General features: G+C 46.0%; 1 protein-coding gene across 2 annotated transcripts in view; it reads left to right on the top strand.

Moving 5' to 3' along the window:
- RHBDF1 (rhomboid 5 homolog 1) overlaps positions 1–15,479 on the top strand; it is a 337,002-nt gene that overhangs the window by 98,333 nt on the left and 223,190 nt on the right. Inside the window, exon 2 of one of the 2 annotated variants that reach the window (XM_069210376.1) lies at positions 10,705–10,841. In XM_069210376.1, the coding sequence (XP_069066477.1) occupies positions 10,731–10,841 (111 nt within the window). In that variant the 5' untranslated portion in view covers positions 10,705–10,730. The remainder of the gene's footprint in view (positions 1–10,704; positions 10,842–15,479) is intronic. The other variant, XM_069210377.1, reaches the window with a different exon arrangement.

Below are 15,479 nucleotides of genomic sequence, written 5' to 3'. Positions count from 1 at the left end.
CCTACACACACATACACAACGGGGACACATACCCGCACACATACATGCAGACACGCGCACCTGCCGAACAGCACACATTACCCATAGACACAGCAGCACCCCCCGCCCGCATACACGCACTCACACACCCCCTCTACACACTCACACGCACACCCCCATGCACGCCCACATCACACAACACCCCCCCACCCCCTCCCCTCACGGACGATCAACTTACCTTGTGCGTTGGTCCTCCGGGAGGCGACGGGAGCCATGGGGAGGTGACCGCCAACAGAAGACCGCCAACAGAAGACCGCCACACAGAAATGTGGGTCGTAATTCTGTGGGCGGTGTTCTGCTGGCGTGGCGGTGGAGGTTGACCAGTCTCCACTTTCCCGCCGACCGCCAGTGTGGCTGCTGGCGGTTTCCCGGCGGAACGCTCCCAGCGGTCAGAATGCGCACAGCGGCATACCGCCGCGGTCGGCGGTCTTCACCGCGGCGGTAACTCGGCGGTCTTGCGAAAAGACCGCCAAGGTCAGAATGAGGGCCACAGTCTCCTTCTTAAGCCCACATTCTGAGTAACTTGTAAAACCCAATGTGGTCACAAATTGAACTTTACACCAAAATAGGTTTTTTACATTTTGTTTCTATAGCCACACATCAACACTACTCCCCAGAGTCATGTCACCAGATAAAAACTGGTCAACATTTATCCGGGGGAAAGACGTTGAAAATGGTTGAAAAGAAACATAAGGTGGCCTTCAAGTTAAGCAGATTCCGATGGCGCATGTGGCGCAGTACCGCGTCCGCCAGGCCCTCAGGCCCCCCCTCTGGTACGAGTCAGGCAGACCCCCATCTCCCTGACAGCGGTGCCTCCCGTGACTCCCATGGGAAAGCGTACTCCGGCGCGCTGGCCGGGAGAGTAGGGGCGTCAGAGTAAGAACATCAGACAACCCACCCGATGTGGAGTGGACAGTATGACGTATTTTCCTGCCTGTCACTGGATGGAAAAGGCTGGCGGCTTCTAACATACAAAAAAAGATAAATAACTCCCACTCTTGAAAGATTGCAGAGTGTGGGGGTCATTAACACGGGTTTTCTTGAAAAACAAAAACGCTTGGTGAGCCCCCCCTGGAAAGCTGCGGCTGCACATCTCACCTGCAGCGCCTTCAGAGTTGTCACCCTGACATCAGTTCTGCTGAAGGAGATCAGAGGTCATCGCTGGCCGGCAGTGATCTTTAGATGTGGTGGACAGCACTCTGTCAGGGTGGACTCCATCACCCTCAGGAATGATGGGCAATCCGCCAATCTTTAAATCCTAGTTTTGGGCACCGTTCCCCATGTGAGTGTTATTCAAAGGCGAGCCCTACAGTGTCTCACCCTGACACAAAGGCGCACTTCCAAGAATTCAGCAAGGACCATAATGTGTTTTTTATTTCCGTAAACCAACAGAAATCATCCCTGAATCGTCACACGGCCCCTACACAGTGATACATGCCGCAATGAGTGTACAGACAAAAGCCCGGCCACATTCATCAGAAAGAGGACCCCTAGACTTCTGTGGGTGGGACAAGGCCGTACAAAAGGTATACACAAATGGCAGATGTTTGGAATAGGAGGAGACATCTTGTACATGAGTAAGAGGACAGATTATTGTCCTAAGCTCTGATTGCAGCAGTCATCAGCAGCCAGTTACTAGATCGCAAGACTGCAGGAAAGCTGTGCGCAAGGTCTGGGTTTGGATCATCCTGTCCTTGTGGGGCTGGTCCCACTAAATCACCGTGCAGCGCCTCAGCAACAGAGAGAGAAGCACCGGAGTGCTTCAGGGGCGTCTCCTTTCTCCTCTTTAATGTGCACATGTATACTTCCTGACGCTGTCCAAAGCAGCAGCCTCTTATGCGTAACATTAACAGCCTGTTGTGTATCTAGCACCCATGCCAGTTTCATGATTGTGTTAGTGCTGTATGTAACAGGAGTTACTGTTTCATAGCACAATAATGCTAGTTCTGTTGACATTGGAAGGATGAAAGGCTGAGCAGCGACACTAAACCTGTGCTAGATGTTTGCAATTGACTGCAACGTTCTTTCACATGTTGTGGCTGTGTCTACCAACACAGAAAAGGAGTGTGTGGCATATTGTAGAAGTATACCATTAAAATGCAGTTGTGTGAACCAAGTATTTGCCTGCTTGTGCTGATTGGCAGAAATTACAAGCATTGGTATAGCCATTAATAACAAGCATTGGCAAAGCCATTAGGTTTGACCTTTATGTTTTAAAGCTTGTTAACACAGGAATGCACAAATGCTGTGGTGGTGATAAGGGTGGTGTTGGTAATAATGATGATAATGGTGGCTTGGTAACTGGTTGAGAAGGTCCTGGCAGTGTAGGTGGTTGTGGTGGTGGTGCTGACGGTGATAATAAAGGTGGTGTGATAATGACTGGCAAGTCAGGCCTGACAGAATTTTTTTTTTTTTAAACTCGCTGCAATAAATACAAATTTACAGCAAAAGATTAGTTTCTGTATGCTATGTAGGCGTGATAGAAAGAAACTAATGTGAGATGACTGAGAATGTTTTTCTGATGTTAAAAAGTCTCTCATGCATTACAGTGCAAATTCTCTGAAAAAGGAGGACTGATACACTAAATGGCCAAGTGCATGAGGTGAGAGAGGTATAATGATTACAGCCAACGCCCACTCTGTGTATTTTAAAGAACGGGCAACGTCTTGCAGACAGCTGTCAAACCAGACCTGAAAACAAATTAGATAGGTAGTTAGTCAGGTGTTAGCAGCACTTGTCTTAACAGAGTTGTATTGTAGTAAGTTGCAAGACTAGCAAGGCTCCACCAGTAATGGCAGGGTGAAAGTTGTATTTGGCTACGTGTGGACGATTTGAAGGTGAAATGATAAGTTGCAGTAATTTAATTACTGTGGATTGTTAGCAGCGCATGTTATACCTAGTAAAGTTAGAACACCGAAATCTGTGTGAATCCTCTTTGTGGGTATGACCTGTGATCAGGGGAATGACTCTTGTTATTTATGTCATGATGGTGCCACACTATGCAAACTTTCCTGAAAATGATGTGTGAATTACGTTAGCTGCACCCTGGGGTATTTTGAGTGAAAATTTAAAGCAAGCACCTACCTTGCATCCACAAGTCACCCATGATACTGGCAAAAGGGACTGGTTTGTGGCGTAAAATTGCAGGAAAAGTTTCTGTGGCGTACTTTTCCATATTGCATGCAATTTGCATAACGTAGAATGGCGTAAATTATGCAAGTGAAATAAAACTTGTTGCCCCGGGTCTACTAAATACCCAACTCTTTATGGAGCATTTCTTCTGGCACTCCCAGCGAAAGTCTTAAATCCTTTGTCCCTGAACCAAAATATCAATGTCCCTCTCCCTTCCTTCACCGGATTTGATTTTGTAGAGATCATGAATCTTTCCCCGCCCCTCTGCCTTATGCGCTAGAATTCCACCACTTGTGTTTGCACTTTGCAAGGTTCTTTTCAAACATGGAATGTTATCAGTGTATACGATTCCATCAGTTCACCAACAATCTAGGACTTTTATGGAGGATTCTGAAAAATCAGGAACAAAGAAAGAGGAAAACATTTAAAGGCAATATCTCAATTGATTATTCACATTTCCCAAATAATTGAGAGGACTTTACAGCTATTAAACCTAATGAACCATGTTATTCTTTTCCGTGAAAATTGGTATAGATTCTAAAGTGCCAAAGGCGAAATTACAACTATATATTCAAAGAAGTAGGAAACCGAAAAGGTGACAACAAGTGCAGTTTTATATCACTATAAAATAAACCCATGGCAAAAATGTATACATTTAAGATCCAAAACCCAGAAGTAGAATGTTTTCAGCAAGATGGAACACAGAAAAATGCACCAAAATGATTGAAGAAGAAAATGGTTATCTGACAAGTAACACATTTAAATTAATTAAATAATTCCATGCACAAAAAGACAGAGTGAAATGGCTGTTGAATAAGAGGGCTCAGTTTTCTTAAAGGACGGTGATCAGGATGCATAACAGTGAAAAACAAACTAAGTGAGATTTCAGAGTGATGCCTGCCAGCGAATATCAGGACGTAGTCATGGAGATAGAAGATTCTGCAAAGAAAGGTTGACTCTGGGGCGTATCTTGGTCTGTAAGAAATGGGGGGGGGGGGGAAGGCTCAGATTTTCCATACAATTACACTGGCATTTAATGTTAGAATACATTTAGGACAAGCAAGGTCCATTACCTCCCGTCCCTCCCTCGCCTTCCTTTTAACCAATGAGGCCTCCCGCCTCCCCCCTAGACCCTCCCTTCCCCTTTCAAAACCCCCCCCCACCCTTATCCCCTCCTGTTCTTTTGTCTAGCCCACGCTAGACGTATCTCTTTCCCTTTTCTTACCTGCACGGCGGGGCCTGGAGGTCGTCGAAGGAGGCGCTCCTCGGGACGCGGAGCTCCGCGAGGAGTGCTACGGCTGGGTCGCGTCTTGAACGAGCAGCATGGCTGCTGGAGAGGCGTGTACTGGGGGCGGGCTGACGGGGTCAGCCGCTCCTCTGTGGCTGGGGCGTTAGTTTCCGGGTTTCCGCGCCGCGGAGCCACGAGGAACCGAGGAACTTCGATTTTTGTGTTGCTTCCAGGTAGGACGGGCGTTCGGCCCGTGGTTTTTATGAAATGTTACAAGGAGGTTGACCTTTTTAAGGATTGGTGGAGCCCTGTTGGGGGAGGACCGGGGTCCTTTATATAGGGTAGTTTTTTGGGATGGAAGTCAGTGTTTTTTGATGGTTTACCATGCCTAAAGCTCCAGCAAAGAGACGTAGGATTGTCTCTTCTTCCTCCTCGGAGGAGGGAGGTGAGGATAGCATTGCTCTTCCTGAGAACCCACAGGTACCTGACAGGGGTACTCCCCTCATGTCTAGAGAGGAAGTGCAGGATATGATTGAGGTAGCTGTTACCAGGGCACTGCAAGCTGGCGTGGCCAGGTCTGGTCAGCCTAAGCGTGCGCACTCATCGGTAGCAGCAAGGAAATCCTCATCAGAGAGTGAGGATGAGGCCCCATCAACGTCATCTGGGGGGAGATATGTTTCCAGAGAAGAAATGTGGGAAGTGATGGCACATGTTCGGGACAATTTGGGTTTCCCAGTGTTTCAACCTACAACCTCGGATTCTCATTTATTTCCTCAATATCAGACACCTTCAAAGTTTGCCATGCCTTTCCATGGACCTGTGAAGGATATGGTGTTTCGTGAGTGGAAGGATGTGGAGAAGGCTCAAGTTCCACGATTCCTTCAGAAACTTTACTTACTTGAGGGTGAGGAGGTTTTGCCTCCTTCAATACGCCTGGACTCTATTTTGGCTACTCTAATTGGCAAAACGGCAGTCAATCCGGAGGATTGTGTGCCTACGGATGCCACAGACCGTAAAGTGGATTCGGGTCTTAAGAGGGCTTTTGCTGCGGAGAATCTGGCGCTGAAGGCAGGGATTTATTCTGCTTATGCGTCACATTCATTGGTTCAAGACTTTGATAAACTGGCGGTAGCTGTACAGGAAGGGGCGGAATGTTCAGAGCTCCTGGCTGGTATGGAGCAGCAGGCCAGATTGTTGGCTGATGTGTCTTCTGATGTGGTCCGTACTTCGGCTCTGGCTTCTGGGTCTTTGATTGGGGCTCGTAGGTCTCTCTGGTTGCGTTCCTGGAAGGCTGATCCAGGGGAGAAGGCGGCCTTGTTGAGACTGCCGTTTGAAGGCCGTAACCTGTTTGGAGAGCAATTGCCGTCCATGCTTTCCAAGGCATTTAAGGAGAGGAAGCATGCCTTACCTTATAAAGGGGGTTCTTCTTCGGGTAAAGGGTGGAAGAAGCATTCCAGATCTTCTCCTACTAGGGATGCTAAATCCTTTTCATTTAGGAAACGACGTTTTCAGCCGCGTTTTTCGCCTAAGAAGTCTGCTCCTGCGACCCGGGGTGGTTTCAAGAAGGGGTCCTGACAATCACTGTGGGCCTGGCAGAGGGCCGGTTGGGGGAAGACTGAGTCACTTCTTTCAGCTTGGGAGGACAGTGTAGACGATCATTGGGTAATAGACATTGTGACCAATGGTTATGTCATAGATTTTGTTGTGGTTCCTCCAGATTCAGGGGTACGTCCCACACCTCTGCCTTCAAGGGGGTCACGGAGAAGAGCACTGTTAAACGGAGTGCGAGACTTACTGGTCAAAGGGGCCATTTCCCGCGTTCCGCTAGACGAACGGGGCCAGGGCACTTATTCGGTCTTGTTTCTTGTACAGAAAGTTTCAGGGGGATTTCGGCCTGTGCTCAATCTAAAGGAGGTGAATACCTGGATCAGGACAGTGCATTTCCGCATGCTGTCCATTCAGACTATTTTTCCATTGGTCAGACAAGGGGACTTTCTGGTGTCACTGGATCTGCAGGATGCTTACCTACACGTGCCTGTGGCAAGATCCTCTCAAAAGTTCCTGAGGTTTGCTGTGGGTCAGGACCATTTTCAGTTTTGCGTTCTGCCTTTCGGTCTAAAATCTTCTCCTCGGATTTTCACAAAAGTGCTGGCTCCTCTAGTGGCTTTGCTTCATTCAGAAGGGGTGTTTCTGCATCCTTATCTAGACGACATTTTGATTCATGCCCATTCACAAGACCTTTTGCAGAGGCAGGTGGCCTAAGTTCTGGGGGTCCTGCAAAACCACGGGTTTTTGATCAATTGGGAGAAATCAGACTTAGTGCCGTCCCAGGATCTGGTTTTTCTAGGGGCTCGGTTTCAGACTCTTCTAGAGTTGGTGACTGTGTCCGAAAAAAGGTTGGATGCACTCCAGGCTTTGGTAAAGAAGGTATTGTTACTGTCTGCTCCCCGAGCTCTTCTATGGTTGCGACTGCAGGGTCATTTGGCGTCAGTGATATTTCTGGTTCCTTGGGCACGTTTCCATCTCCTGTGCTTGATGACGTGGTTCTTGAGAAGGTGGGCTCCAGGGTCCGGTTCTCTGAAGGACAGGGTTCCAGGGTCCGGATTGATTCACAGAGAGTTGCAATGGTGGTTGGATGCAGACCACCTGAGGGTAGGGGTGTCTTTATCGCCTCTGAGACCCGTGGTGGTGACGACGGATGCCAGCCTCTCCGGTTGGGGGGCATGGATGGGGTCAGCTCAGATTCAGGGGTTTTGGTCCCCTTGGGAGGCGAGTCGGTCATCAAATTGGCGCGAATTGCGGGCAATATTCCTGGCTCTGGTCCATTTCCAGGATTCCCTGAGGGGGTTGGCGGTTCTGGTTCGCACAGACAACTTAGTGGCCAAGGCTTATGTCAATCGGCAAGGGGGGACCAGATCGAGGGCTCTGTTCAATCTAGTCAGGGAGATTTTTGTGTGGGCTCAGGAGTGGGTTCCTTCTCTCAGGGCTACGTACATTCGGGGGGTGGTAAATGTTCGGGCGGATCTACTGAGCAGAGTGATTCCTTCCTCTCAACTTTTCTCTCTCCGGAAGTCTCTGTTTCAGCATCTGGTTCGGCTTTGGGGTCTTCCAGTGCTGGATGTGTTTGCGTCAGTAGGGAATGCGAAAGTGGAGCGCTTCTGCTCCCGGTTTCGGTGTCCCCAAGCATGGGAGGTGGACGGGATGTCATGTCCTTGGCCGCAGGGCCTTTTATATGCGTTCTCTCCGTTTCAACTACTCAGGGCGTTTCTGTTACGAGTGAGGGATCTGGGGTCCAGGGTTATCCTGATTGCGCCACTTTGGCCAGGGGCGAATTGGTTCCCATTGTTGAGGCTGATGGCGGAGGGGAGGATGTGGCCTCTGCCTCTTTGTCCTTCTCCCCTGGAGTTTCCCTGCCTCCCATTGAGGTCATAGAGGAGGTTACACTTGACGGCTTGGAAGTTGAACGGAGGGGGTTGACATGTCTAGGGGTGCCGGTGGCTTTGAGTTCTACCTTGCTGGCTTCAAGGAGACGATCAACTTTGCTTTCTTATGGTAGACAGTGGAAGGTGTTTTCGTCTTGGTGCTTAAGTCGTGAGTTGGATCCTACCTGCGCTTCTCTCTTTGAGGTGATGCAGTTCCTGCAGGACGGTGCTCATTTAGGGTTGTCAGTGGCATCTCTTCGGGTACAGTGGGCGGCTATTCAGGCATTTAGAGGCCCGTGGCGTAATCTTCAGGATGAAGGGCGATTGATGCCTAGATTTTTTCAGGGGCTTATTAATTTATTTCCTCGCCCGGTACGTTCTTTTCCTTCATGGGATCTGTCCTTGGTTTTGGATGTGTTGACGGAGGCCCCTTTTGAACCATTGGGGGACTGTGATTTGCGACATCTATCTTTGAAGACGTTCTTTTTGGTCGCCATTACTTCGGCTCGTCGGTTGGGGGAATTGGGGGCATTGGCATGTTCCTTTCCTTTTTTGTAAGATTTTTCCCGATAGGGTGGTTCTGGTTCCGGTGCCTTCCTTTATTCCAAAAGTTAATTCTTTGTTCCATTCCAGGCAGGAGGTCATCCTTCCTTCATTTTGTCCGAATCCCTCATCAAGGGAGGAGGTCCGTTTGCATTCGTTGGATGTACGTAGGGTTTTGTTGGAGTATCTGCGGGTGGTGGCTCCTTTTCGTAAAGGGGATTCACTGTTTGTTAATTTTGGTCCGGCGCGCAAAGGTGAGAAACCTTCCACGGCTTCCTTGAGTCGGTGGGTACGATCTTTGATTCTGTTGGCCCATTCCTTGAAAGAGGTGGTTCCTCCTCTAGGGATTCAGGGGAGATCTACCAGAGGCATGGCGGCGACGGTGGCAGAGCTTCAGGGGACTTCGGTGGTGGAGATTTGCAGTGCCGCCACTTGGGCTTCTCCTTCGACGTTTGTGCGTCATTATAGGCTGTCGGACTTGGGTAGTTTGGAGTCGGTGTTAGGTCACCGGGTCTTATCCTCTATGAGATAATGTTTGGGGATGTTCTTGGTGCAGGATATTAAATAAAGGTCTTGCAACTCGATGTATGTCTCCTGTGTGTTTTTCTTGCTATGTCTCATTGGTTAAAAGGAAGGCGAGGGAGGGAAGGGAGGTAATGCTTCCATTTTCTTACGATAATGGCATTACTCCTAGTCCTACTCCCTCGCCTTCCTTTTCCGTTCCCTCCCACCCTCCCGGTACGGACTGTCCGAGTTGCAGCTTGGGCTTGGTTTTTGTACAGGAGGGGATAAGGGTGGGGGGGGGGGGGTTTGAAAGGGGAAGGGAGGGTCTAGGGGGGAGGCGGGAGGCCTCATTGGTTAAAAGGAAGGCGAGGGAGTAGGACTAGGAGTAATGCCATTATCGTAAGAAAATGGAAGCATGACAGGGGCCTTAGGGGCAGTGGAAGGAGATAGAATTGCGGATTGGATGGAGTACTAAGGAGAGAAAACCCAATATTTTGTAAACTAACATAAGCCAGGACTTTCAGAACAGAGAGGGGGAGTGTGTGTGCGTTTTTGTCTGTGTGGATGTTAAAAGTCCTGGTGAAATCCGACAGACCCGCAACATACCTCACTGAAAACACCTGTGCCCAACTAGTTATCAGAAAACAAATTTATCAGGGGTATACACCCCCCCCCCCGCCCCCCCCCACCCCCAAAGCTACGCTCCTGGTTGGTTTAATAGACGCGGAAAACAATTTTGTTTCCGAAATATCGGACTATTCACGTTATAACTATTGCTGATCGTGCACTACGCATTGAACAACTCTGGGGAGGCCCTATGAATGATTTAGCTAATGGCTCCTGTCAGCTTCTTTCGTATCTGTGGGCCTTTTTTTTAACTTAACTAGTAAAGACTACAAGGTATTTGATGAAAACCGGGGATTCTTTTTACAACAACTTTCTAATTTCGATGTATTTAGTGATACAAAGAGCAAACCTTGCTGGGTTGCAGGGAGCACTAAACGAGGGCCAGAGCACGAGGAATGACACAATCGCTTGCACGAGGCAGGAAGTATATCAGTTCGACTGTGATAGAGAGCAGCGCCCCTTGAAGAGATGTGTCGTCACTTCCTGAATAAAACTAATCGTATCTATAATGCTGCAGGTCGATGAAAAAGCAAGCGGGCTTAGTTTAAAGTTTCATATGGAGGCCCCAATAGTGTCAGCTGGGCATCACGTCCCTGGCACACAAAGAAGGGCATGCCCGCCTTCCACAAAAACAGTTGTCTGTGTATCGTGAACCCTTAATGCCAAACTCCACATGAAACAACTTAATACAGTCACATCGAGTTAACCCTGAAAAGGGACCAGCACCACCTGGGACGTGAACTGCGGGGGAGAGAGAATGTTAGCATCAAGAATCAGCAGCCACTGAGGGGGGGGGGGGGGGGGAGAGAGAGATGTGGGGAGACACACCAGCGCAGCCCCAACACTGCACAGAGCATCCTCCCCTCAGCGTGGGAACCACATCGGATACTACGTGCTGACGGATGACGTACAATGCCCTACGTGAAGTCAGACGATTAAAAGATATACAAATGGAACTTACGACTTGATTTGTTATTTATGGTTATCCAGACATTTTAAGACCATTGAGCTATGAAACTAGCTTTGTTGTCACTGCTAAAACAATGTCTGCCACAGTACTACTAACTGCAGGTGTATTATTACTACTACTAGTAGCATTATTAGTAGTATTATTATTATCATAATTACTACCACTACTTTTATTATTATTATTATTGTTTCATCATTTATATTGCAACCAAAATCATATTTCATCTTCTCCCTTCCCAGGTAGATTTTAAGTCACAGGAGAAAAGATGAGCGAAGCGCGGCGAGACAGCACCTCCCTGCAGAGGAAGAAGCCCCCGTGGCTGAAGTTGGACATCCCAGCAGCGGTGCCCCCCCCGGAGGAGCCCATCTTTGTCCCGGTATTTGCATTTCATAACTCACCATGGCTGCAGCCTCTACATCTCTGGTGTTGCTTTTGTTCTGATTCTTTGAGTCCATTGAAGATTATTATTTTGCTTGGTTCTGTTTGCAATAGGCACTGGAGAAGGAAAATCCGATTATGAAATGCAGTTTTTTCAACGTGAAAGACGAAAGTGCCAATTCACAAAGTGAATACCGTGAAGTAGTATTGCTGTGGTAGTAGTGCCCCATAATGTCTAAGCTAACCCGAAATTAATGTTTTGGTTGTGCTTGCTGCCTTTTTTCTGTTCACTTTTTTGGCCCACAGGAAATACTTTGATTATACATGCCTGTCCTATCTCAAAGACTCATGTGTTAGTGAATGGGCCCCACAGGTGATTGGTGGAAGCAAGGTTTCACACAGTATGAGATCCTCACCATACAGGATGCATAATTAGAACTAAAGGTATCAAGTACTATCAAATAAGGCCTACCCCTAGGGAAAGGAGAGTACCAAAATGGTAAAATGTCATTTTGTCTGGAGAACTAAAAATTATTGCGCCTACGGAATAAGAGGTTTATGGTGGTTCAGAAACATTCAGAAAGTCTTAACTATTTGTGTAAGTGTGCAAACGTGGTGTAAAATTCACATAAGACCCCCCATATTTTCAGGATTTTAGGGAAGAACAATTATTTTTATGTAGAAAGAGAAAATAAAAAATGTGCACATGCCCCATGCCACATTACTCCTCCAGAATGCTGCCTGCTCACAGTGCTCAAGAGAAAACGCAGGGTGTGAGGGTGGGGGGGGGTGATGATTTGCAAAGGCTTTCAAGTATACCCTATTTGTATGACTGCCCTAAAAACTGAAAATGTGTACCAAGCAAACTGTAGCAGGAAACTTAGATTTCTGATTTTTCACTGATGGATTTGTGAAATGCATGGCAGTGTTTATGTAGTGGAGACTGTCCACAATGTTTATTAACTGCAGGTGGCATTTGCATCATTGAGAATGAATGCAGGAATGCGTGATAAGGTTTGCATCAGTGTTAAATCTAATTTTGTGTTGACATCAGTGTTAACAAGCACCAAACGACGTCCATGCTGTGGTATGCAAAAAACGAGGAAAATCTATCCGCTGGAATGTGCTGGGGAAGTACCACATTCCCCAAACCATTGTTAAATTGTCATGGGGAATGCTCTTTTTCTTCTGCAGAGATAATGTGTGACACACTGTTAACAGCTTAGAAAACTGCAACGTGAAGCTCTGCAGTTGTTTGAGTCCCCTTTGAACTATTATATATCAGTTTATAAAAGTCACACGTTTTCATATGCCTGATGCAACTAAGGAATAACATCTCAGATGTCCTTCACATTGTAGATGTCAAGCCAATGGGAAACAAGCATTTGCTTGAGTTAGAGCAATTGGCAATGTAAATTCATAACTGGACATTTCTTTCCACATAAATCGGTCCACCCTGCCTCATAATTTCATCTTTTCCTGCCATATAATTCCAATGTCTCAACATATACCTAAAACACTTCCATTTACCTTCTTCCTCTACCTGCAGCACAAAATGAAAATGTTGCCACTTAGCAGCCTAATTTACATCTGCCATGCTAATTCCAATAGAATACCACTTTCACCACCCCACCATCAGAGTTGCTGGCTGGCTAACACAATTCCCCCAAAAAGAGACACTAGACAGCCACAGAGGAGAAATAATATAGAAGGGTCACCCAGACATATCCAGAGTGTTCAAACAGTCATAGTGTAATAAGGATGTTATGATGGCCTGAATCATGGTCATATTTGTAATAAGGAGGGATTATTAAAACATATACAGTCATCGTATAAAACAGTGTTTCCCAACCCGTGGCCTGGGAATCCCTGGGGGTCTGCAAACATCCTCTGGGGGTCTGCGACTCCTTAGAAAATTAACTAATATTAATATATTAATAAAGTGTATATAAATAAATTGCCTAAATGTGCAATTGTAAGTTTTAAAACACCTTAATTGTCAAGGAATTTGAAATTGGAGGCTAAAAATTGGATTAGTATCCTCAGATTGATTTGTGGGAGTACAGGTGCATCAAACAGAAAGGACGATGTGGGGCTTCAGATGAATTTAGAAAAGGTCCAACCTTCCTATTTTTTTATTTGTTTGGAAATTAAATAAAATGAGTTATCATTTGTGTATGTGTTTGAAGCAATGCTTGTTTTTGTAGTTTTTTTGTATTGTTTTGCAGTTCAAACCATCAACAATGTTTAGGCCAGGGTCCCCGGCTTCCTGTAATGACTCAGTGGGGGGGTCCCCATATTCCAATGAATGATTCAGTGGGGTCCCCAGGTTCCAGTAATGATAAAGTGGGGGCCCACAGAAGTCAGAAGGTTGGGAACCATTGCTATAAACCTTTATCAGAAATAAACATTTGGCATTATACTGTAATGCTCAAAACAGTCCCTAGAGGACACCATAACAAAATATAATTTATAAGCAATATGGTCATGTGACCATATTGTCAGCACCAAAAGGGCATAACTCCATGAAAAAACAGGAGAAAGTAATACAGTGTAACCATATTATTATCCCCTAGAGGACATTTTTAGGGCTAACAAGTCTACTGCAATGATGTTATAAACAAGGCCTTTAAAACAAAACGTCTCCCAGCTGTAAACCAAAAGTTCTAGCCATGAGAAAGCTTAAAAGACACTGATTGGTGGGAGGGGTTATTATTTTGGAGTCCCCACTAACCTAGTGTGGGGACCCAGAGGTGATGTAGGCAGAAAGCGTGTTTTGAAGGTGGTCCCTTTGTCCTAGGACCACCACAGGCTGAGTTATGAGCAAAACTGTTTTGTAAAAGTAATGCCCTGCAAAGCATTATTGGGCGAGTTTCCATGCGCACATATTATAGTATGATGACTGCAATGCTCAGAACAGACCCTAGAGGACACCACAATAAAAATATAATTTTTAACCATACATTCAGCCCTTATATAGCATAGCCACCTGAAAAAAGAATGGGAGAAAGTAATGCAGTGTAACCATAAATGTAGCCCCTATAAAACATAGTGCATTACACACTTTCAAGGCTTGCAGGCCTATTGCAATTATATTACCAATAAGGGCAATCAAACATAACTTCTCCCAGCCGTAAAACAAAAGTTCCAGCCATGAGAGAGCTTAAAAAGATAATGAATGGTGGTAGGGGCTAATATTTTGGAGTCCAAGTAACACAGTGTGGGGATCCGGAGACGTATACAGAAAGAGCACCTTGTGGTGAATGTTTTGAGGGTGGTCCCATTGTGCTAGGACCACCACAGGCTGAGTTATGAGCAAAACATTTTTGTAAAATTAATGCCCTGCAAGACATTATGGGGCAAGTTTTCGTGCCACAAATATTTTAGAATGTTGATATGACCGAAATGCTTAGAACAGCCCCTAGAGGACACCAAAATGAAAATAGCAGTTGTAAGAAACATGGTCGTGAAACTATATAGTTAGCCCCTAGAGGGCATAACAACACAAAAAGAAAATGGCAATAAATTATGCAGTGTAACCATATATTCCGCCAATAAAGGTCATAGAGCATTCCACATTTTCAGGGGTAGCAGGCCTATAGCAATGATATTACAAACAAGACCCTTAAAACACAAGCTGTTCCCAGCTGTAAAACAAAAGTTCCAGCTTGAAAGCACTTAAAAAGACCCTGAATGGTGGGAGGGGTTATTATTGTGGAGTCCCCACTAAGCTCGCGTGAGGATGCAAAGATGACCCAGACAGAAAGAGTGTGCTGTTCTGAACGTTTTGGTGGTGGTCCCATTGTCTTAGGACCACCACATGCTGAGTTATGAGCAAACATGTTTTGTAAAAGTAATGCCCTGCAAAGTATCATGGGCGAGTTTCCAGAGTGCAGTGAATAATGTAGTATTGGCTCTCTCCTGTGCTGGGTCAGCTGCTTTCGCTTTGAGGATTTCAGTTTTACTTTTAGCATTTACCAATTTCAAGTGTTTCAAGGAGGGAGCCAGAAGAAATAACTCTGACTAGGTAACTGTGAACAATGTGACCAGCGCTGCAATACTGCCAGTCGAGTTCACGCTGTTGTGCCTTTTCGCGCTGTGAGAGCCATAGCCATCATGTAGTACGAAGGGGAGAGACAAAAGACAAAAATATTTCGCACACCGGCAATCATGCAATAAACCATGTAACAGTGGCAGCCAGCAAGGCATTACAAAAATAGACTAAAGGCGGGACAAACTTCAAGCATTTGCCAATGACATCAAGTGATTTGAAAGGCAATCCCAGGATGAATAAAAATGATGGGTGTGGTTAAAAGCCCAAAATACTTACAACAGGTCAAAGTGCTTGCACGCTCGACCTAAAAAGGGCTAGTATTGTCGTTTCACACTAAAGCGTTCCACTGTGGAAAGTGGCCATTTTTGAAGGTTGTATTACTGAATATCGATACCAAAAATATTGTGGTACAAGAATATCAAAGACTGAATATTATAAGACAAAATATCGAGAGGGAAGTGCAAATATGGAAATACAGATTTACTATTACTAACTCCACATCTACGTACTTTGAAAACATAAGTACGATGTAGTACATGTATGTGAAGTTTGGTATAGAAAATCTTGACTTACCTCTCAATA

This window comes from Pleurodeles waltl, chromosome 10, assembly GCF_031143425.1.
Source record: "Pleurodeles waltl isolate 20211129_DDA chromosome 10, aPleWal1.hap1.20221129, whole genome shotgun sequence".
In the NCBI taxonomy this organism is placed as follows: domain Eukaryota; kingdom Metazoa; phylum Chordata; class Amphibia; order Caudata; family Salamandridae; genus Pleurodeles; species Pleurodeles waltl.
Note: the sequence above shows the minus strand (reverse complement) of the source record. Positions and strands in the feature narration are given on the sequence as shown.